Source organism: Lagopus leucura, unplaced genomic scaffold (genome assembly GCF_019238085.1).
Source record: "Lagopus leucura isolate 7727_CA_CO unplaced genomic scaffold, USGS_WTPT01 Super-Scaffold_810, whole genome shotgun sequence".
Taxonomy (NCBI): domain Eukaryota; kingdom Metazoa; phylum Chordata; class Aves; order Galliformes; family Phasianidae; genus Lagopus; species Lagopus leucura.
In genome coordinates, this window is record NW_024962261.1 from 1316585 (window position 1) to 1341614 (window position 25030).

Below are 25030 nucleotides of genomic sequence, written 5' to 3' on the forward strand. Positions count from 1 at the left end.
AAGTTCAAAGCTACAGCCCCTGAGCAAGAAACAAATTGCCTAACAAAGGCAATGCTATAATGAAACATAAAGCAAATATCAATTCTGCTCAGCATGCTAATAAGAAGTCATACTGAATACTGGGTATCTGAAGGGATTAAGATACTCAGGTTACCTTGCTCTTCTGTGTGGAGTAGGCACATTTTCCATAGAGTGGCACACTGGTGATGCTAGCAGAATGGATTATGAGAAGCACAAAGGGCAGTTTGAATAAAAATGTGTGAGAAAATTTACGTAGCAGACTATTTCTAAGTCTGTGGTTAGCATTAGTAATAAAAATATCTGTCCTCCAAAATTCAGTATCTTTTGTAAACTTGAATGCTGATGTATGGATATACATGGATATACAACTTCCCAGTATTTAAAGGCTCCCTAAGTGGAATGGGTATGGCAAGGTAGTAGTTACAGGGTAAAAGTCTCGTGGGTTTCTTACTTTTCCCTAGGAAGGCCTTCCTTCTTTATAAAAACTTAGTCTTTGCATACTTTATGCAAAGTTTAATGCGTATGCATGTTTAATTTTGAATTGTACACAGTAATGAAGTGCCTCCTATTTTACTGAGAATGCTGTGGTGAGCTTTTGCCTTTTATATGGAAATGTGTGTGTGTGTGTATTTGTTAGAATCCCATTCATTACAAATTTACCTGTCAGCATGTTGATTTCATGCACTTAACAGTGGCTGATGATCACCTCTTCAGACAACTTCCATAACCTATGTGGTCAGTAAAGACAGTTCTGCATAAGATCCCAGTGCAGTTTTGAGAGCAGGGAGTTTGATAAGGGGCACTAGAGATTCCTTCACAACTTCACTTGATGATTTGAAATTCTGAAACAGGTTCATTTCAGAAATGTTTATTCAAGGAGTGTGGAAGGTCGCTGAGAAGTTCAGTGTTGTAGAACTACAAGGATTGTTTCTTCTGAGAAATACTGCAAAGGCTATCAATAAAATGTCGTATGAATTTTTAAAAGCAATTTGTTGCAGATGTTCTGACAAGAATGATGTTTACAGAAGTTGATAGAAAATTGACTTCTGATTGAAATAGGCATTGGTAGCTGGAGAGATAAAGCAAGAACATATCATTCTGGCTGCAATCACAAAAACGTCCTGTGGGTGATCATGTGGCTAAGTGAAGGACAGACACAAAAACTTTCTGTGGCAAATTTTGTTTTCATAAAAATTGAGGTTTTTCCATATGTTTAATAGAAATGGATAATCTTACAGTTTTTTGTTTTTTTTTTACTTTAGCCAAAGTATCATATACTTTAAGATAGATGGGGTGTCTGCTATTTGTTTCACAATGCTTGTATCTGGAATAGAAATACTAAAATACATGAAGGTCTTTACAAATAACTGAATGGTCTAATTCTAATTTGGACAGTTTCCTTTAAGTATAGCTGATGAACAAAATTATTACAGTCAAGCTAACAAGCAAAAGTCAGTCAAGCTAATTTTTGCTGGAGTTTATAGAATTTGATAAGTTTGGTTATGCAATGAAAGAAAATTACAAATGCATGACAGATAATGACCATTTTTAACTCTTTAAAAACAGGCAGGTGGTGTGAATCATCCAATGAACTACTCTCCAAAACACCTCAGTTTGACTTCAGTTCTGAAAAATTATCTCTGCAGGCCTTGTGTTGTTTTTCCAAAGGCAGCGTTACGAGAGCATACTAAGTACTAATGAAAAATAAAATCTTGTTTTACAAGAATTTCTTTAAGTCTCTGCTCACCCACAGTCAAAGGAAAAGATCTCCTCTCTCACAGGATTGATTCAGAGACATGTACTCTGCTAAGCTCTGGATAGGATCTAACACATTTTAAGAAGCATAATACTTAAGTGGTGTTCTTGTAAAGTGTTGTATTGAGTACACTTACTCATTTAGTAAAATGGATGTATTGAAGTAGATTGTTAGTGAAGGCTGGAGCAAGTGAACGATACAAGGAAGAAAATGGCTAGTTACTACCAGAGGTTGAGAAACAGACTAATTGTCTTTTATAGAAATCCAATTGCTTTAAAAATGTTTACACATTTTGAATAGGGATGGAGCAAAGAGAGTTCTGGTGGGTCTAAAGATTGAAAACTAATTGGATGTCAGCTAAACTAAAGCACTTAAAATAAGCAAGGGATCATCTAGGATGTGCTGAGAACGCATGCTATAGGAAAATAACTCTAATTTTTAAGAACTGAGCCTCAGCGATGTATTAATCCTTTCACATGGGAGTATGTAATGCAGAAAACTGTCCTTTTTCTTGTAAGTTGAAAAGCTCTGTGAGAAGAGTATTGATTTGTTTCCTTCATGCAACACCTACACATCCCTCTGATTGGCATAATTCCAGTGTGCTAGGAGTACTAGGTTAATTCATGTCATATTATAATATGAAACCGGAGCTTGGATACTCTGATTCCAAGTAGGTTTGTTTTATATGCATCTTTTACTGGCACTTTCTACTAGTTACTAGTTCAGTGCATTGGTGGATGCGCTGTGTATGTATGATTATGCTCAGAAATTGCAAGGGTTTTTTTGGCTTTATGGTTTATTTTCAGCTGTTATTTATCAGCTATATACATTTAGCTGATATTGTGGCATTCAATTTTAATTTCAGTTAGCAGTTCATAAAAGCACCCAGCGTAAAAAAGCTGTGTGTATAAACACAAAACATGCAATTTTCATTGACTCAGATTTTGGCATCTCAGATCTCTTGATCCAGGTACTGAACAACTGTTATCTTATACATGTTGTAATAATTAAAGGTTTTTCCACCATCTTACATTAGTAGGCTGGGGGAAGCAGCGGTCACAGTAAATTAAAAAAAAAAAAGGAATAATTTCTCATGGGTGTCAAAACTGGCTGGAATCCTCTGCAGGTGTAGTTCTCTGTTGTTTGCTGTCAGCAAGGAAGATTCATTGAGCAGAACTCATTTAAATGACTCAGTGTTGGAATGCTAAATTTGCTACATTTGCTGATGCTGTTAAACTGGGAGGAACATGTTGGAAGGTCTAGACTATTATTTTTAACATCCTTGACAACTTATATGAGTAGTATAAAAGATGGTAATTTTTGCAGGGCAAGCTGGAGAATGTATGCAACAATTACGGCCTTGGAAGTATGATGCAGTGGTCATAACGCAAAGGGGCAGTTTTGCAAAAATGTGTTAAACAGATTTCAAGCTGGCTGGAAGTCAGAATTTAAGCTAAACTGCTTTTTGTTTTTCCTTTCTCTCTGTTCTGGAGTAAGGAGTATGCTAAGAATTACATATCCATCCTTTGAAAACTTCAGATATGCTGATCAAATGCAGCAGAGTGAGAGAGAACCATGGGAATGCTGAGCTTGTGACCTCTGCAAAGAGGTTGAATGAAATCTTTAATTTGAGCACAAGATAAGAATCTTCAGATAGTTAGAAAATAAATGAGAGCAATGCTTTTTCTGCTGCATATAAGAAAAAGCGCGAAAGCTTAATGTTATAATGTTACATGTCAGAGAAGAATGCCTTCACAAATAAAGCATAATTAAATGATGTGATATATAACATGCGTGACTTAATTGCTTAATCATCATAAGATTTCAAGAACAGATAAAGCCAATACTTGTTATAATTTATGAAAATATATTTGCCTTGCAGGGAAACTTGATGACTTCTTTAAGTCTATTTTGGGCAAGTTTTACGTTGCTGGTTTATCTTTTTTTTGGTGTTGTTCATTCCTTTATACATTTCTTCTTTTGCAGTGGAAAAAATAAAAGCTTAAAGCATTAAGATCTCTTTTAAAAGTTCCCAATCCATCTGTGCAGCTGATCTCTCCAGTCTTTATCCATTCTCAATTGGAAGAAGAAATAAAGTCCACCTTTTTGTAACCTACCAAGGCTTTCTTTTTGAAGAGAGCATAAATACTGGAAGTCATTCAGTTATTTTTTTCTTTGCAGGTTACGAGATGACAGAATTAGGATAGAAAGGATAGAAAACTACCATTTTGAATACAGTCATGCTTTCCAATTGGTTACTGATTTTTATGCAAAAGAGGTGCCTGATATCACAGGTATGTCAGAACATCTTTGATGCATTCCTGTTAGCTTGTACATGAGGACACATTGAGGACTCATAGACTTGGCTACTTCCGATGTATTGAAATATTCCCTAACTTGATCCTATGCATGAAGGATAAATCTTGATTGCTCTAGACTTTGCCACTGCTTTCAGAGGCCTAGAAATTTGCAAGGCAAATCTTACTAGTAAAGAAAACATTCCATATCCTTTTTCACCACATTCACTGCCCATTTGGCAGCAGGCCTATATCTTCCCTTGTCTTATTTCCGTTCTTCATGTACTTTGTCACTTTCAATTCCAGGTGTCCTCTGACTTTCCTAAGCCCAGCAAGCTTGAGCAGTGTCTGTGCGTTCCTCCTGATAGCATCCTATTCATCCCATGCAAGCCTCTTGCTGCTTTTGCTTCACTTTTTGCACACTGGGACAACCTTGGAGTTTGAAGAATCCTTAGAAATGAACACTGCTTACATAGAAATCAATGTTGGCATCCTTTTTTTAATGTCATGAGCACATATGTTAGGAGAAGTACAAATTCCACATATGTAGCAAATTGATGGAAATGATGGAAATGATACAATATCTGAAATGTTTCTTCAGTTCTTCAATGTATTTGTTGACATTCTTAAGGTTTCTTTCTCAAACCTTTATTATATAAGGCTTCAAAAGTACCCTTTCGTAATGAGATTGATGGAGTAAATTTTCCTATTGTCACATCTGGAACATACACTGTACTAGAGTACCCTCTAGATGCAGAAGAACTATCTAATAGAAATATCTGTTTTACCAAGATGAAACCTTATTGTGTAGACTTGTTGAGACACGTAAATCACCAGGCATTTTTATTCTTTTTAATTTGTGTAGATGTTGCCTACAGTAATGGAGATTTCAGAATTCAGTTCTTAGTTTGTATATTTAGAAATTTATTATGCCAACTGTTAATTGTTCTTCTGAGGAAAAACCTGTGGAATCCAGTATTTAATATTTCATAATTTGTTTGCAATATTGTCAAGGTGTACATTCTTTTGGAACCATGATTTATGTTGATTTATAGATAGCATAGTACACTGTATGTATAATTAAGATTTCTGTTCAATTAAGTTGAAAAATTGATTATGCTTTTTCTAAAACGCATAGGTAGTAAACAGTGATTTAACTGTTTTTTGTTGTTTTTTTTTAGGTCCTCAAAAACTATCTGTAATACTAAGCTTGGATAAACCTATTATTTGTGCTCTGGCAGCAGTAATTGCATACCTCAAAGAATTTAATTTGGAAAAGATGCTTTACAATCCAAGGTAAGTTGCGTTTCCATCAAAGCAATTACCAGAGATATCTTGTAACTTTTATCAGACAACTTGCCTTAAATGAAATGAACTCACTCAGAATGATTTAAATAAACTTTAAAAAAAAATCAAGTTTCTAATCAGAACTGGAAGAATCAAATGATTTTTTTTTCTTCCCAAATGGAGTTTTGTGAAAATATTCTTGGAGTATATTCTTACAGTCATTACTGTCAGTAATGTAAATGAACAGGTACTGCAGGCAAGTGTTATTAAAAATGAACAAGGAGCAAAAACTTGTAGATACTAGGAAGGAAACTGTAAATTTTGTAAGTAAATACTAGCAATTATATTTCAGTCTCAGCTTTACTCTGTGAACAAGTATTGTGCTTTTTTGGCAGGTTTTTAAAACCTCTTTTTTATGCTGTAATTCAGCTTTGCAAGATTTGTTTTATTTTTCCATAGAGGTGTGTAAATCATGCTCTCTTTTTGTAGCCTTAGAAGCAGATATAAATGCTGATGTTGCAAGTTTAGACAGCACTCAGCATGTCTGTTTAAATTATTGAATCTAGCTAACAATTAAAAAGAAAACAGACATTTAGCATATTCCAGCTCTGTGACAAATCACGGAATCACAGAATTGCAGGGATTAGAAGGGACCGCAAAAGATCGAGTTCAAGCCCAGTGCTAAAGCAGGTACCCTACAATAGGTGACACAGGTAGGCTTCCAGACAGATCTTGAATATCTCCATAGAAGGAGACTCCACAACCTGTCTGGGCAGCCTGTTCCAGTGCTCTGCCATCCTTACTGTAAAGAAATTCTTTTGCATGTTAACACAGTACTTTCTATGTTCAAGTTTTAGGCTGTTACTCCTTGACCTATCTCTACACATCACCCAGAAATGCCTGGCCTCATCCATTTGCCTCTCTTTAGACATTTATGAACATTTATCAGACCCCCTTTCAATCTTGTCCTCCCAAGGCTGAACAGACCCTTATTACTCAACCTTTTCTCATACAGAAGATGGCCTGGAGCATCTTTGTGGCCCTCTACTGAACTCCTCCTCAGAGATCCCTGTCTTTAAACTATTTCATGTCAGTTACAGATCATGCACATATTGCACGATGTTCAAAGAATTTCAAGCCTCATTTTTAAGGGTTCCCTGCATTATATATATATATAATAAATCAGCAGCTTTTAGAAAATGATTGCTTGTATCATCTTTAAATATTTTTCACATACCTTCTAAAATATTTGGAAATTTTTTGTAGTTTGGTATTCTGTATTTTGGATTTTCTTCCTGAAGTTGCCCTTCCCCTTGATAAGCACCATTAAAATATTAACAAAGTATGCTGGACTTATAGGCCTAATGAGAAAGCAATTCCTGTGGTATCTGCTAAGGCTTCTTGCTTCGTCCACCAAGGAGTGTTCTAATCTGTGGCATTCTAGCACTGTGGTGTTCCCACTTATCCTTTTGCTGGTTGTCTGGAAAAATGCTTGGATGGTGAGGCAGGAACTGGAGAAATCTTGCAAGAAAAATCTGAAATAGAAAGTGAATTCCCAGACAATGCCTCTCCTGGTCATGCTTCTGAGTAACTATTGTCACAATGCCTTATGTTCAATCACAAAATGTATGTTTTCCAGTGGAGAGGGATACAAGTTCACATTTCACACAGAAATAAACTCAGTAGCAGATGAGGAGTGTCATTATGTGAGGGTTTATCTACCAGACAGTTGTTGATAATAGTTTCATCTCAAAATCAAATATAATTATAGACTGAGAAGGAAAAACACTAAATCTTACAGTTGACATTTGCTTGCTGTGTGTTGCTCTGACAAATTTTATCTGAATTTTTGAACGTCTGAATGGAAAGTCAATTAACTGTTTGGTATCTTGGTGATACACTATGAAGAAATAAAATACATTCCTTACGATACCATTTTTCCTGAGCTCAGGAACTTGGATTCTACTGCATTTATTTCTGAAGCTTTTATCTATCTTGCCAATACTGACTTCTAATTGCCATTTTTTGTATGTCACAACGTATTTGCGTATATTGAATGCGAATATACTGAGCAAGAACTCAAATTCATATACTTCACTTTAGTAATGCTACTTAAATACTGGAAAGAGATAACCTTTAAAACAAAGGATTCATGGATTTTCTGTGATTCTGAAGGAAGCAGAAAAGAAATACTTCCATTGCACTATCAAGCAACTTAGAATTCCTAGGAGAATTCAGGTCAGTGAGCATGTACTGATGAGTCAGTGAGCATGAAGTCAGAGCTGTGAGACAGTTTTCGGTTTATTGATGTGGTACAGATTTGGATGAAAAAGACCTATTTTATAGGAAAAATGACAAAAAATTCCTTATACCTTTGTATTTACTTCTGAGAAACACCGTTGTCCCAAGAGAATTCCAGCTGAAATTTATAACAAGTAACAATTATTGAGGGGAAATTCATTTTGTTTTGGTTTCAGATAAAAATGTAAAATATAGCTTTAAGTTCCTCAACAAAGCAAATATTAAGAGAAAAAATGTTTCTGCCACAGAAAGACCCTAGGATATGGCTAGGCTGTGCTGGATCTCCAGCAGCAAGTAAAAATAGATTTAGCAATGAACAAAAGAAGCTTTTTTATCATGTATTCTGATACTTTACATACTGAGACACCTTCATTGGTTTTGACAAGAAGCTGGTACATATCTCAGAGAGATTTTCAAAGAGTTGAATACCCAGTTTTGTTTGAAAAAATAATCATTTGCATAGCAGTTGCTGGGAAATGTGTCAGTGTATTTTTATATTACACACATGCTTGCTAGCACATTGGAAAAGAAAGAGACGGTAGTCCTTACGGTTTGACCAGTGATAGATAAACTTAAGAAATTCAGGAAAGGAAGAGCCAGCTGTCTTTCTGAAGTAGAGGAGTAGCTGTGGGTTTGGAGAATGATGAGCAGTGAAGATAGAAGGTAGAAGTGAAAAAGAGGAGATGGAACAGTTACAGTGGCTATGAGGGAAATAAGGAAAGAGAGGAGGATTTCAACAAGAGCATAAATGATTTATTTGAATTTATAATAGAAATGGGAAGGAGTTTGTGAGATGAAATTGAGAGAAGGCAAAATTAGTTCTCTCAGCATAAAATGGTGGTCTTCCTTGAGTTTTCAGGGGACGTATCATTGAAATTGAGGACGCTGAGTATATATATCTGCCATACCTTTTGTATGTTGATATTTTGGAAAACTGTGTGTTTATAAGATATTGCATAGATTTATTTTTCCCCATGTGCTATGCATGAGACTTTGAGAAAGAGAGTACTGAAATTTAGGATTAGGATTTTAGGAGGTTTCTAGGTCTAAGAAGAGGTGCTTAGGAAAGGATGTGCCTTATCCCTGGACAACACAGAAGAAGATTGGCTGAGGGGACTTCTTCCACTAGGAAGCTGAGGCTGTATTCAAGGAAAGTGCTCTGAGGCAGCAGTCATCTGGAAAGAGCAAGGCTGCACACCCACCCTGTGGGGGTGAGTTCAGTGGAAAAAAAGGATAAACTAGTTCAGGATAAAAGTGATAGAGGTTATTTTTTCCCCTCATCTTCCTAGGCTGTCTTGTACGTTTACTTGTACTATGTTTTGTATTTCCAATCTTGATTTTTGCTTTTTTTTGTTACTGTTTTTAGTTAGGGATTTCTGGACTCTTGTCACATCAGGGATTCGTATCAAACTTTCTAGCCCTGTAGCAATATTCACCAACAAATTTAAAAGTCTGGTTAATTAAACAGTGAATGTAACCTGGGCTCGTCGTCCTTCACTACTTAGACTGTGGTAAATGTCTTATCTAAAGTTTCTGAGAAATGAAGAGGCTGTTTTTTACTCGAATCTGAACAGAAATTCCTGCAACTCTTGTTTAAATGCATAGGTTCATTCATTCTTAGAAGTCTTGAAGATATAGACTCTAGAGGTCTGTAAAAGGTAATTGAGCAAAGAAAATCTGCTGTTTAGTAGACTTTTTGAACGTCTGAATGGAAAGTCAATTAACTGTTTGGTATCTTGGTGATACACTATGAAGAAATAAAATACATTCCTTACGATACCATTTTTCCTGAGTACTGAGTACTGAGTACTGAGTACATTCCTGAGACTTTCAAAGCAGGGCCTTGCAGCTTCACTGGGAAGCTTTTAGAGATTTGCAAAATTATAGTATTTGAAAACCACTGATCTGAATAACATGCATTCACTTGAGCTGTGTTACTTACTGTGAAATCATATGTAATGTCTCCTGCGGAGAAAATAATTAGAAAAGCTTTAGAAGTGCATATTCCTATAAGCTTCTTGGAATGTATAAAGACCAAAATGATCACATTTCACGGGTAGCATGCAAGAATAAAAGTCTGAGGATGTAGTTTACTGTCCTAAAATAATCATACTAACCCTCTAATAGTCATTATCAAGTGCAATTCTACTCCAAAAAGCTGTTTTATGAATATCAATCTCTTCCTAGTAAACATTCCCTAAAAGTTTCATAAATTCTAGTAGAAACATGCTTTTTGTTTCCTCTTCATTTCTTTCTTCCCAGGCTGCATGATCCTACCTTTGCCTGCTCACCAGTAGTAGAATAACTAGCTATTTCTATCATGAGTGTTTTGAACTGTTTAAGTATTCGAGACAGTTCAAGAGTCACTCCTTTATAACTCACTTGCAGAAGAAACCACTGTGTTGTGCTCCAGATGAACTGATTTTGAAGGGCCATTTTTGCTGGTGCAGAAGATGGCAAATAGCGGCACACAAGAACTTCTCACAAGGGCTGTGCTGACACTCTCAATGTAAAACCAGCACTGACTTAATATTTGTTTACTACCTCCATCTCATGTAACTTGGTCCCTTAATTCCCTACGAAGACTCTTTGTTCACACTTTTATTAAGTTCTGATCCTAAGCTGAAAGAAGATGTGGGGGTGGAAGCAAAACACATTCTTCTTGTGACATCTGGAATTGTTGCTTAAGCATATTCTGCAGTTGATCTTGGCTATTATACTCCATACTCATATACTCCAAGCTCTCAATTAGCAGGATTAATAGTAGGGTTGGAGTAACTCAGATAAGCTGAATAAAATAAAATAAAATATACAAAACTTACGTCATGAGAACATCTTCAGCATGTCTTCTTCTGAAGGACTAGTAAATCAAACCCGCCATTGGGCAGAGTTAGTTGTTTTCAAATGCCATCACAGAACACTTGCAGTGAACAGGACATGCTCTGTGTTCAGTGCTTTGAAGCGCACTGAACTTCAGCTAGTTGAAGCGTAGAAACATTGCAGCCAGTAATGCCAGTCTTGAAAATCACGAGAAGCATATTTTGTGCTTCTAGGAAAAGAGAAAGGCATAGTTCTTGAACCTTGAATCCAGTGGGTATAAAAGGTCACAGGCTAGACTGGTGGCAAATCAAAATGCAGCAAATGGGAAAATTCCAGGTCAGAAGTTCTATGCAGATGTAGAAGAGGTGCTTAGGTGTTTTTGGAAGAGTGAGTAGGATTTAGTATTGATTATAAGGATTGGAAGTCAAGAGTCATTCCTATTTAATTTTGCCAGCAACAGCTGGGACTGAACATCATAAAAGAAAGTATTGTTTTGTTGCTTATAATTTTGTGTATTTTAGAGGACATTTCTTCTTTTGCCTCCAAGCTCTGTTTTATTAAGGCTGGTTGTGGGTGCAGTCCTGAGTTAGCTCTGTTTTCAAACTTTCCCTGAACTTCTTGAGGGCACTCAGTTAAATCAACTTTAAAAATAAACATTCTGCAGGAAATACTTTTAATTTGACCCATTATTTAGGAAGAAATTTAATAGCAGAACTGAACGCCTGCATGCAACTTGAATATAGTGTTACTTTCTGAATACTTCATGCTTCTGAAAATTTTAGGGTTGTTTTTTTTTTTTTTTAAATATAAAGCAATAATGCAGCTGTGTACTCCTAACCAAACAGTTGGAGTATGAGTGCTCCCTCACAGAGCTGAAATGGCATGCACTAAAAAAAATTTACAATAATCCAGGAAAGCAGTTTTAAATTATACCCAGCAAGACATTCCTTTTAGGCTAAGACAATAAAGAGCGTCCCAGATTTTGTGTAAAGAGCAGTCAGTAGTGTGATTAACCTAGACAATCGTGACTTGATTTGTCAGAAGCATTTAGTGAGGATCTTCACTTCACTGTCCTGACTACCACATTCATATATCTGAGACAGAGAAATTTTCATTTTCCTTGTATGATTACATATCTAATACATTTATTAACGTTGGCTCTGTTGAGTATTTTGCTCTAACTATGCATAAATATCACATTTAGGTTGGGCCTCTTCCTGTTGTGATAGGGAGTTTCAAGAAGTTTTGTGATTTTGGTCATGTCGTATTAAAAACAAAATGAAACAGTTTAAATATGCACTATTTTCCTTCTCTTAAATAATGCTGCAAACAGGCAGCTTAAATTGGTAGTAGTCATTAAAAAAAAAAAAAGAAGTATGTTTTGGTATATGTTGGTTTGATGATGAATGATGAAGTCTGTTCTGCTCTCGAAGTATTAATTCTTAATATTACCCTTGTGCTTAGTCCTGTAATGATCAGAACACTAAGAAAAGTGTTTACCTCCTCAATTTCATCATAGATTGAAGAAGGCGCAGTTCTTTTACTACTGAGTGCATCAGGATTGGGTGACAAGAAAGCTGAATTGTATTCTGAGCTTTCTTGGAATCATTATAAGAAGCAGAGCAAATGAGTCTTCAAATCTTGTTTTCCCAAGCAGTAAAATAAAACACGTTATTGGTGCTCAACTGATATTTATTTGAATAGATTGTGATTTCTTACATATTTTTTCTTTGTTCCACATAACTGATGAATTCTCTGAGAAACATGATAGTATTTAGCCATTATATATGTTCCAGTATTTCAAATATAGCATCTGAATTTCCTCTCCTCAGCAATTTCAAACAGTTGTCAAGTGAAACTGAATACATGACAATTAATGGGACAACAATGAAAAATCTTGAAATTTTACAGAATCAGGTAAGTAAAAATATAGTGTTTTTTTTGTTTTAATTGCTGAGATTTTCAGAGCTGTCTGACATACTGTTCCTAATGAATTTGCTTTAGTTAGTTTGAAAATTTCACCCAGATGTTTAAATTATTTTGAATGGAATCAGACTGAAGGAGGATTATATTTTAAGAGGTATAAATGAAAGATAATCTCTAATGGGTTTTAATATGAGTTAGGAACCTTACTGTATTTTGAAAAACAGAGTTTTACTAAAGTTTTAGACTGCTTTAACAAGAGCAGTCAGGTGATGCAGATGCAATAGCATTTTTCGTCTATGCTACTGGTTCATGTACAGACATAATTTAACAGGTTGAATTTATTAGATTTGTTTTTACAAACATTTTCTTGCTAAAGAAGAAGCATATTCAAGTAACTCATGACTGCTGGAGAAGTTTTATCCAAGGTGTTATTTATTAGAAACATCAATAAACATGCTTTAGTTGCAATATGTGATAGTCTAAATAGACAGCTTACATAAAGGAGTGAATTGATTGTTAAGTTAAAAATAATTATGTCTATTTTTATTGTTTTAGACTGATTTGAAAACAAAAGGAAGCCTGCTTTGGGTCTTGGATCATACTAAAACTTCCTTTGGTCGTCGGAGACTGAAGAAATGGGTAATTCAACCGCTCATGAAATCCAGGTTAGATATCTCTTTTTCTTAAGCTAAATCTGTATTTTAAATCCTTACTGCATTTTACTAGTTATTTTTACTTGCACCTGTGATATATTGCATATGAAGTGTTTCTTTCTATTAGTTTGGAAATGTGGTGACTGCTCACTCATATATTTTAAGCTATGGCTTATTTTGTAATGATTAGAAATGTTTTATTTTGTAACACGTATCATGCTCATTTTTACTTTACCATGAAATGCACTTTGCCTCTTCTTATTTCCCCTTGCATGCTTTATTGGACTGTAAAACTTAACCTTTAATACAGAGCAGAAATAATAACAGTATCAAATCTTTCCATGTGATATTTGTTGCCTACAATTTGAGTTTCTATAGTTTGTCCTTGGAATGTGAATTCCTTGAGAGTTGTCAGCATTGAATTTACTCAGTTACTGTGTTACTGTCTTCAACTATAGTGTACAGAAAATAGTTTACAGAATTATAGGATTTGGAAGTGACCTCTGGAGATCATCTAGTCCAACCCCTGCTAAAGCAGGTTTCATACAGTAGGTTACATAGAAAAGGTGGGTTCTGAATACCTCCAGGGACTCTACAACTTCTCTGAGCAGCTTGTTCCAGTGCTCTGCCATCCTCAAAGTAAAGAAGCTCTCATGTTCAAATGGAACTTCCTCTGTTCTAATTTGTGTTCGTTGCCTCTTATTTAGTTGTAGCGCAGCACCAAAAAAGGCTGGCCCCATCCGCTTAACTCCTGTCCATCAGACGTTTATAAACATTGATGATCCCCTCTTGGTCTTCTCTTCTCCAGGCTTTCTGCATAAGAGAACTAACTAAAATAACTTTTCCCTCTATTTTACTTCTGTTCTTTTGATTTGCTAATATCAGACTAAATGAACAAGTATGCCAATGTTTTAGCACCATGCTGCTATTGATAGATAGTACACGTTTTTATGGAAGCTTTTTTTTTTGGCCAATTTTTAATATGCTAAATCACTATATGATTCTGAGGTATGGCTGCTAAATTTTCTTCCTAGCTTTTGTAAGAACTTTTTGTCAACAGTGTTTAAGAAAAAAGCATGTAACTATTTTTCCCCCACCTTTGTTGCTGATGTGAAGTATCATAGACCTGTTTTCTTTATAGAAGTCATATTGGTAGGACAGTAATGACATGGAAATTTTTGACAAGGCTTTAATACATTGATTTCAGTATGACTTTTGTTTGCTTGTTTTTTTCTTCTGATAATAGCTTGTATAGAATTTACTCACTTAAAAATGGCTTTACCCTTCTTAAGTTCTACTTTGGGGAAGTTAATTATCTGCCTGGTGTTCATCTTAAAAGCCCAATTTCTGGGCCACTTTACAGAAATAAATTGAAATAAATTACTTCAAATCTTTTGCAGCCCATAGGCTCCCTACAGCCTTTTGGGAATTGTTCGTAAAGTTGTCAGTGGGGGGAGCCAGAGCACAGGCTCAGGGCTCATGCAAGAAGAGGATGGGATAGAACCTGTAAAGAACCTGTAAGGGAATGGCTCTAACCATTTTGCTCCCAGATCATTGCATGTGATGCCACAGGTGAAACAATCTTCATCAGCAGTGCAGGGACACTTGTCTGGCCAGAAGGGATAAAAAAAATTCTTGCAAGGGGACTTCAGGATTTCTTTTTTCACCAGGAAATTTTAATTTGTATTCTCCTTTGTGCCAGTGCAGAACCAATGGTAGAAGTTAGCTATTTTGATTCCTTCTTTCTTCTCTGCTCTTTATTACTCCTAGAGTGCTAAGACTTCTCCCTTTTAAGTCTTTTTTCTCAGTATAGCAGAAAGTTCTATGGCTAGAGATATCAATAGTCTTTGTTTGAAGTGAAAAAAGCTATATTGTTTCTGAGTATTTTTTCCATCCTGACTAGAAGTTGTAATTTTCACATGTAATTTCACATAGTAGTGCATCAGACATCCAGTAGTATGGTTTCCAGTAATGAACACAAATGCACTTAAAGAATATTCTGTAATACTAATTCATCTGTGCCTCCTGGAGTGACATTTTCAGTAAGATTTTTGTACTGCAGCCTTTCCAGTCAGTAGGTAGGTGCGTTTCCCCTGGCATATCAAAAAGTGAGAGAGTGTAATTACAGCTCTGTGCCTTAAAAGTTGGAAACCACTTGGGATGATGGATAAGCACACTATGTCAAGTTTAATAAAGGTAGAATGTGTATGGACAGATTATTTGGGCAATCCTGAAGGCAACCATTAGATCATCAGTAGTGTAACATATTCAGAGAATACCGAGAAAAGGTTTTAAGCATTAGTCATGTGCAATTTTGGGGAACAAAACAAACAGGCAAAACTAAACAAGGTGTAAGGTCCTCACTTGCCTGGTTGTACTAAGATGGCAATGATGAGAACATATCAATCACTGAAGACTTTTTATTTTTTTAGGAGGAATTGGAAACGTCAATGTTTTTTATACAAGTTGTGTTTGTGCAAATTACAGAAATATTATCTTGACTTGCCTGTGTTGCTTTTGAAGTTTCATCAAGTATCTTTCTCACCTAACTTTTATGAGGGAAGTGAAAATAGTTGAGTTAGATAGAACATTTTTGACTGAAAAAATGTGCTGTTTCCTTGTAGGGCCATGAAGTTTGAGCAGGAGAAGAAAGAGATGCTGTCACACTCAACAGTCAAAAAGTTAGGGCACTGGTATGAGGATACAGCATTTTAACACAGTGTCATTTTTTTTGTCCTTGTATGTGTGCAGCATTTATTATTACTTTATAATACAAAACTATAATTAATCTAAGAAACTTAGAAGCTGATGTGAGGCAGTTGTTACTTTTTCAGTACCTATCAGAAAAAGGAAAAATACAATTTGTTGTATGTAATGAATATGTTGTTCTGTGATTGTGGTATGAAGGGAAGTGCAAGGCCGAAAGAGTCCTCATTTCTGCAAGATGAGTCTTTCCATGGTGAAGGGAAACAGAATGAGAAGGAAGATCTGCTTGCTGTAAGTGAAGATCATATTGAAGACTGTCTAAAGAACCTGAAAGTGCACAAGTCCGTGGGACCTAATGAAATCCATCCACGGTTCTGAGGGAACTGGTGGATGAAGATGCCAAGCCACTATTCATCATATGTGAGAGGTCAATGGCAATCTAGTGAAGTTTCCACTGACTGGAAAAGGGGAAACATAACACCCATTTTCAAGGAGGGAAAAAAAGAAGATCCAGGGAACTGCAGGCCAGTCAGTCTCATCTCTGTGCCTGACAAGATAATGGGGCAGATCCTCCTGAAGGACCTACTAAGGCAAATGGAAAATAAAGATGAGGTAATTGGTGGTAACCAGGATGGCTTCACCAAGGGCAAATTGTGCCTGACAAACTTGGTGGCTTTTATGATGGAGTTACAGTGTCAGTAGATAAAGAGAAACTGATGTCATCTACATGGACTTGTGCAAAGTATTTGATACTGTCCCACATGACATCTCAGTTGCCAAATTGGAGAAAAATGGTTTTGATGGATGGACCACTTATTGGATTAGGAATTGGCTGGATGATTGTAGTCAGAGAGTTGTGGTCAACAGCTCAGTGTCCAAGTGGAGGCCTGTGATGAGTGGCTTTCCTCAGGGATTGCTGCTGGGACTGGTGTTACTTAACATCTTTGTAGGTGACAAGAACAGAGGGATCAAGTGCACCCTCAGCAAGTTTGCAGACAAGACCAAATTGAGCGGTGCAGTTGACATGCTAGAGGGAAGGGATGCCATCCAGAGGGACCTGGACGGGCTTGAGAAGTGGGTCCATGCCAACCTCATGAAGTTCAAGAATGCAAAGGGTCGAGGCAATCCCAAGCACAAATACAGATTGAACAGAGAATGGCTTGAGAGTAGCCCTGAGGAGAAGAATTTAGGAGTGCTGGCTGATGAAAGACTCAACATGAGCAGTCAGTGTGCGCTTGCAGCCCAGAAGGCCAACTTTATCCTGGGTTGCACCAAGAGAAGCGTGACCAGCAGGTCAAGAGAGGTGATTCTGCCCCTCTATTCTGCTCTTGTGAGCAGTCCCTATTTGGACTGCTGCTTCCAGTTCTGGAGGCATGGACAAGGAGGACAGGGGCCTGTTGGCGTGGGTCCAGAGGAGGGCCATGAAGATGATCAGAGGGCTGGAGCCACTCCCCTATGAGGACTCTCTGAGAGAGCTTCTCAGCCTGGAGAAAAGAAGGCTCCAAGGTAGTCTGATAGTGATCTTCCAGTACTTAAAAGAGGCCTACAGGAAAGCTGGGAAGGCATTTTTTATCAGGGCCTATGTGATGGGATGAGAGGAAATTGTTTTAAACTGGAAGAGAGGAGACTGAAACTAGATATCAGGAGGAAATTCTTTACTGTGAGGGCGATGAGACACTGGAACAAGTTGCCCAGTGATGCTGTGGATGCCTCCTCCTTGGAAGCATTCAAGGCCGGGCTGGATGGGGCTATGAACAACCTGGTCTAGAGGGAGATGTCCCTGCCTGTAGCAGGGGGGTTGGAACTACATGATCTTAAAGGTCCCTTCCAACCCAAACCATTCTGTGATTCTTAGATCTCCCATTCATACTTCCTGATTATTGCAGCTGACTTCAAGCTCTAGCTATGCTGCTTGTAGGGTCAGGAGTCTGAACAGAACATACAACTGTTGAACTAATACTGCACCCTTATTCTCACGGGGTAGTAATCTGTGCCTGTGCCCTGCCCAGGTGTTGGTTTTTCCACAATATGTAGGAAGTTCTGTTACTGTGAAGTCAAATAAACATCTTTTTTCACTTTGTCGGGATTGGCTGGAATTTAACAAAGAGTTCAAATCTGAGAAAGGTGGATGGATAGAAAAATTAATTGGAATCTCATTATTTCCAAATTAAATCAGGCTATAAAGCTAGTAAAGCTATGATGATGTGCTTAAAGTAGAACATGAGACAAATGATGGATATATCACATAGAGCAGTTTATAGCCACTGTAAGGGAATGTGTATGCAGAGAACTCTGTGGCCTGTATGGAACAGAATACATTGCATAAGAGTTTTTTTTTTTTTTCCTGGTCTATTTCTGGAAAGACAGAATATCTTTAATCTTTACCTTGATTCTATGAAAAAATATCTTAAATACCAGTGGGTGGACATCATGAAGTTTTATTTCTAGTGCTGTAGCCAGGGGTAAGGTAGATACTTTGCCAACTGAGCAAAAGATAACCTGGGAAACGTTCGTGTATCCCTTTGTTGCAAAACCGTTTAGTTTATGAGTTAGAAACGTGTACACAAAATTTGAAAAGCTTACATGGTGGGGAGGTAACTTGAAGTGGTAAAATGTTCATTGTCTGTGTGACAAGAACATGTTAGATTGCACAACTCTCTGGCTCTTATTAGGACAGTATATTTTATTTTGAAGGTGTTCATGTTTTGAAGTAGCTTGGACAGACTGAGTGATCTGTGGTGAGCTTCTTTAATATTCTGTTGCATGTCTTAGCATTTTGCTGTGTTACATGTGAAGAGCAGAAGTTAACTTAACAAGGTTAGGGATATGGTTACAGACAGCAGAGCTCCTTAAGCATACACAGTTCAGAAGTAATGCAATTGCAAGCACACAAGGCATACTCCATGCTCTGGTGTCAGTAGGTCTTGTCTGTGTCAGCTTGTGCAGAAATTGGAGAAAAAAAAATGCTTGCCTACGCACACAACTTCAGATGTGTGTTTTGGTGATGTGTGTTGCTTCAAGTGTGTACCGCATGCTACAGAATGTGCAAAGTGTACTAGGGCAAACAGAGAGCAGTAAGTAAAAAGTCTCTACAGGAATCTTCCATGTCCGTGTCTTCCATGCCCATCCTACCAGTAGGCCTGTTCCTGCACTCTGTGGATAAAGGCTGGGGACAGAGACATCACTCCCGATTCCTCTAGGTCATGAATGCAAGTGCAAAAGTGTGAAATTAAGGAGTTAAAAGGTACTCTTGACCACATCAGGTGGGTGGCAATGAAGCCTCTTTCTGCTTGCCGCCAGGGGTACCAACAAATCACATGCTTAAGGCCTTTATGGTGAGCACACATTTTAGCCCTGCATATACACACCAACCTCCCAGTGTGTTCCATCCGTTTCATGTGCTTGTCTCCAGCACACACTATTAGACAAAAATGAATAAAGGACTTTAATGTCCTTTAGTTTTGTGTATATTTTCTAGCTCAGCTATGTAATTGATTTATACTCATTTGATCTTTCTCTAGTTAAAGCTGATGCTTAAACCTCAAGGAAGGAGGTAAATGCATTTATTTAGACAGCTGCCAAAAACACTTCAAACTTTGTTTTTCAAAACTGGATAAACCATATTTTTAATTATCCCTCACAAACAAGATTTCTTTTTTTCCTTTTTTTTTTCTAGTAGCCTTTGTAATGCCCTGTTTCTTTCTGTTCTGAAACGATGCTTTTAAAAAGGCTTTTGCAAAGTCTTACAACATAGTACTGATAATTTCTGTTAGTCTGAGTAATATGCTTGCAAGAGCATATAATGACCAAAGCCTTAGCAATCTCTGAACTGCAGATGGTTCCTAATGTTTTTCCAGAGTGTAGGAAGTATTCCTATTGCATATTGCCTGTTGTTTGGAGGAGATGTCCAACAAAACTGAAATGAAGAGAGTCCTTTTCAGGGATATTGGCAGTGGCATGTCTTTTCTAATATAAAACCAGATCACTCTGATTCCTCTTGCTTTGAACATGTAGTGCTATTGTATTTATATATCTGTACACCACTTAAAATCCTAAGGGAAAGTCTTTTATGTTTGACTTTGACCTTGTTCCCATATCTAAGACATCTGGATAGTAAATCAAACTACCTGAAAGTCTTTAAATAAACTTATCTTTATTCAGAGCTTATTTGGTTACAGTTTTATACCATCAGCATCCAGACCTAGCTCAGAACCTTCTTTTGCAGCAGACATTTAGGAATGAAATCTGTCCCTCCTACAGCACAATTTCATGGGCTAAATTTTCCTCCTAAGCATAAAGACTTTACAGCATCTGTGCCAATCTGAAATGTACAAATGCAGGTTAGAACATATGCCTGAAATCTCAAAATTGATATAGTAAAGAAAAAGATTGCAACATCATCACATGTATTCATTCATTTTTGCTTGCTGTGTTTTGGTACCATTGAGTGTTGTTTCTTACTCTTTATAAATGCAGTAATCAGGCATTCATTCATGTAAGCTAAAGTAGCAAACAATTCTCTTTTTTCCTCACAAATAGCTGAAATATACTGTGTGTGACCATAAACAAAAGTGTTTGATTGCCATTTGCATAATTTTTTTTACATTCTTTTAACAGATGTGAAGACAAAGTTTATCGTATTTGTGTATTGCTGTTAAGTACTTGAGGTCCATATTGTCTGCTCCTGGCTGCGTGTTTATTTAAGGGAATGTTGGACCTCTGTGCAGGGGAAGGAGACGTGAGTTTTACAGTAAATTTTTCTGTTTCTCCTGCATATGAAAAACCAAGTGAACAGATTCAGAAGGATGTTAATTTTTTTAGCTTTCACTTGAATTTCATTGTGGCAATCATTATTATACTTGTTTTTTACTCTTTAATGGGTTATAATGCATAAATTACAGTGGTCATAGCAGTTGAACGGTTCAGGATTTAGCCAATGAAGTCACTCAGGTTCCAAAGAGAATCACTGAGTAAAAAGTCACACAGACCATTCTAAAGGATCACACAGCTTACTGATTTCCTAGTGGTAATTCTGCCATGGCTTTGTGTTTTGATACTTGTAATTGCTTGCTGTGAGAGGAGAAAGTGGCTTAAAGCAGAAAACACTGTGCTGTTTAGCAGCTTTTGAAAGCAGTAAACTCATCTGATGTGTTCAAATGCGAACAGTGCTCTGTAGGATGATCAAGAATCAGGCAGTGTGACAGAATATAAAGCAATAGAAGTCTGTGCAGCTTTCATGTTGTCATGTGTTTGAAAGTAGCTGGTGTCAGAGATGTGGAGCATAAAACTGGACAGCTGGGAAATGTTACCTCCCCTGGGCATGCTCCCAGCAATGTGCAGTACAGGCACTTTTGCCAGCACAAGAGATATCTGTGTGCCTCTTGAATTTTCCTAGAGTTTAGGTAATACATTTTCTTTGTTCAAAGTAATTAGGGAGGAGGCTGCTACACATTGATCTAGACACAGATCATGGAAAGCAGCTTTTGTTGTTGCACATCCTGTATTATATTTCTGAAATATTCACTGTACTTCACATATTGGTTTGGTCTTCAAACAAATTTTGTAAAAGTAATTTCAATTCTATACTTTCACCGTACTTGAGCTTCCTATGATGAAAGAACCCACATTTTCTGCATTTATTGTATGTTAAAAGATGTATAACAGATTCTTATTTGTAATTCTTTGCCTTGTGTAAATATAAAACTTTATGTGACTAAAGTTTTCTTGGGTTCTTATGTAGTGGTTGCATAAGTAGTATCAGTATGCTTTAAAGGTAATGAGTAAGTATCACATCTAAAAATATTGGGTTTGCTTCATTGTATGAAAGATATCTAAACATCTTTTAGGTCTGTTAGAATTGCTGATTCAGACTGATAAGATGTTGAGGCACTAATTCATTGCACTGCATTTGTGTCTGCAGCCTTCTGTTATGGCAAAATAATTTTTAGTGCAGGATTCAAATATTTTCCTATTTGCAAATTTTCTTTTTTACTTACATATTTAGCAGCAGAATAAAGGAAGACTATATACTATGACTTAATTTCAAGTCATTCTTCTAACGTACTAGAATGAAAAATATCTAAGTACATTGCAAAGTGATTTTAGTATTGTATTAATGATGTGTCTTAGTTTCAAACCACAACACAATGCTATTCTTAGATGAAGAATATGGCAGAAGAGTTTTGCTTTGATTCAGCTGACTTCTGTTGCGTTATTTTGCAGATGACTGCTTGGAAAACTGGATAGATTTCAGATTTTTGACATGATTTATACAGATGGGAAAGAATATGCTAATAGTGGACCTAAATAGAGAATGGAATAGTAGCCAATATATAAAATGTGAGACAGTTTCCTAGCATCAGTTGCTGAGTTTTTGTATAAATGTTACTTTCAGATTTTCTCCTGGCAGATTATTTTTCGAAACCATATAGATTAGAAGCCCCCAACTGTACACTGAATAATTGTGTAGTGCATAATAAATTTCTTTTCAGGTAGTTTAATGACTGATCAGCCTAATATATTAGTCTCCACAAAGTGTTTACTAGTGTAAGTAAAAGTATTTAAAGTTTAAAAGCATTCTTTGAAATTCATCATCTGGCTGTTCTTTCTCTTTCCTGTCCTTCCTTCCCCATATATGTGCAGTTTTACATAACTCTTCACAGTCCTTCTTGCTTTCGAAATAGGAATCCCAGTATGGTTTTTTTCAGGTGGAAAAGTGGGTCATCTGATACTGGATGCCATTCTCCTGACCCTTTCTGATTTGCAGGATTAAGGCAGAAAAACTGTATGGATGCTTAGTTTTAGATTGCTGAAGCTACAGTACCATAGCCATATGTGAGGATGATTAAAGTGCGGATTAAGCTTTGAAGGGAGGAGTTTTTTGAATATCTACATCTACTTTACATATTGTTGCATGTTTTCAGGTGGCCAAATAGATACAATCATGCTGTTTGAATTGAGTGGTAGTGTTCTGGAATACGTGTGCTGCTTACATGGGCTTTTTATAATAAAAATACAGATGATTGTCTTCCTTAGCATGCATGTGTTTGTGATTTAGCAGCCTAGTTCACTCTCACACTGAAGAGCATTCCAAGATCTTGAGTACAGCAAGTTTTAATAACTGTGAAAATTTAATCATGGCTGATGATGCTGGCCTTTCAGAATTTCAACATGACTTTTAGTTAGCTTCAAAGTTACACACACAGAGTGCTTTATTATTTTGTCACTGACATTAACACACCCCAATTTCCTTTCCATTATCCAGCTGTCGTTCAGAAAGCTGTGTGAGGCACAGAACTTAGATCTGCTGTCTAAAATACATTGTGTGACAGCCAACAGCTTGCTAGTTGATTGTTTAGTTGTGTAACCCTGCTGGTACCATGCTGGTTGTCATGAGGTACGTGGCTGTGGCTCTTAGAGATAAAATTTAAAATTCAGGTGTGTTGTATGCTGAAAGCAGCCATTATGTCTTCAAGCAATTGCGCTGTTGGTAGCTGCTTTCTGCTTCTGCTGTCTAAAGGCTGCCTGGCTGCCCAGAGCAACAGCAGAAGTGTTTAGCTATGTGATAAGTGATGTTTCCAGAGGAGAGGGACAGGGTCAGGAAGAAGGTGGCATTTTCACAGCGTGCAGAGTGGAGCCCATGAAGTCTGATGTTGCTGCTTTGGGCTCGGAGAAAAACAGCCTGTCAGGGCAGAGATGGACTTTGGGAAGTGTGGTGTGATCTGAGGGTAGGCCATCCAGTTTGGAGGCAAAGCAGCTCATTTCTGAGCTGTTCTGGGGCCAGGGTGGAGGAGTCCATCCCTGATCCCTGCAGTGGCTGTGAAATAAGGCCTTGCATTGTCTGAATCTGCACAGACAAGGTTGCTATTAGACTTACATGTATCTTGAGTGCACAGACAGTTGTGATGTTTTCCCTTTCACATGTGGTGTAATAAAATTTCAAGGCCTTTAGATTTAGCTGCCTTTAAGGTCACAGGCCTCTGGCTATTGGTCTGTTGTAATGTCTGCAATCTATGGAGCTGCCTGATTTTGTTGAATTTCTCACAGGGAGTGTTTGTTAGCAGCTATAGGGCCAAGTGACGTGGCAGTTCTGGTATAAAAGCCATGGATACTGGGCACTGAAAGCAAGACAGGCATTCTCTCTCAGATTACTAAATTTGGATTACGGGCTTACTGTTCTCTTTCCCATGCTCACTGACCTCTGAGCATCTCACTGTCTGTGAGAAGAGGCATGGGCTGGGCTGCATTTGCCTTGCACACGCTCGGTTAGTTCATGAAGTGACAGCATCAAATGACTGCCTTCTTCTGAGCCTACAAGGATGGATGGTCATGCACAGCAGCAGGAGCAGTATGGTAAATGTGATTTATGGACTCTTGCCTCAGGAGGAGAATGTTGGATAAAGTCTAGTTAGATGAAAACGCATGTTTTTGTTTTTTTTAATAAACACTTAACTGCCTCACTAAGATTTTTCAAGTTTCCTGGAATATCATGTTTCAGGTTCAGAGGTATTTGTTGGAAACTTTCAATATGCCTACTTTCCAGCTTGCTAGTACCCGTATGGTGTGCCTGCGGGCACATTGGTGAGGGACTTTGAGAAGAGATCTGATGTGGAAGAGATGTGTTTTTGCCATGAAATTTCAGCAAATTTTACCACAGCTTTCACTTAGTTAACTTTGTTCTGTTGTGTGCGCAATTGCCACAGAGATAAAGCCTGAACATGAAAAACCTTTGACATGTCTCTTTTGCAGCTGTGTAAAGATAGCTACCTCTTGCTTTGGCCTTCCTTTGGGCTATGTGCACAGAAGCTGCTCTTGTTCATAAGTTCCCAAAGACTCTGCATGTTTTGAATACGCTCATGTATCTTTGATCTCAGTCTTTTTGTAGAAGTGTTGGGTTAATTTGAGTTGCACAAAAGTAAAAACAAAAACAAACAAACAACAAAAAAGGAGTTTATATCTTTGTAAGAAAGGTGCAAAAAACTATATAATTATTTGTTCAAATAAGGAAATGTTTGCTGAAACTGTGGACGCCCCATCCCTGGAGGCACTCAAGGCCAGGTTGGATGGGGGCCTGGGTATCCTAATCTGGGGGTGGGAACCTGCCCGCAGCTTGGAGCTGCCCCGAAAATTGGAGCTGAGTGGGCTTTAAGATCCCTTCCAACTCAAGTCATTCTGTGATTCTATGAGTTTATCATTATTTGTCTTCAGACTGGAATATTGTGATGCATGTTACAGTTTTTGAACAAGACATAATCTAATGTGGC

General features: G+C 37.3%; 1 protein-coding gene across 1 annotated transcript in view; it reads left to right on the top strand.

Annotated features, from left to right (window-relative positions):
• Positions 1-25030, top strand: part of MSH3 (mutS homolog 3) — a 107323-nt gene that overhangs the window by 33855 nt on the left and 48438 nt on the right. Inside the window, exons 9-12 of the mRNA XM_042866254.1 lie at positions 3959-4071; positions 5256-5370; positions 12315-12399; positions 12964-13073. Of these exons, the coding sequence (XP_042722188.1) occupies positions 3959-4071; positions 5256-5370; positions 12315-12399; positions 12964-13073 (423 nt within the window). The remainder of the gene's footprint in view (positions 1-3958; positions 4072-5255; positions 5371-12314; positions 12400-12963; positions 13074-25030) is intronic.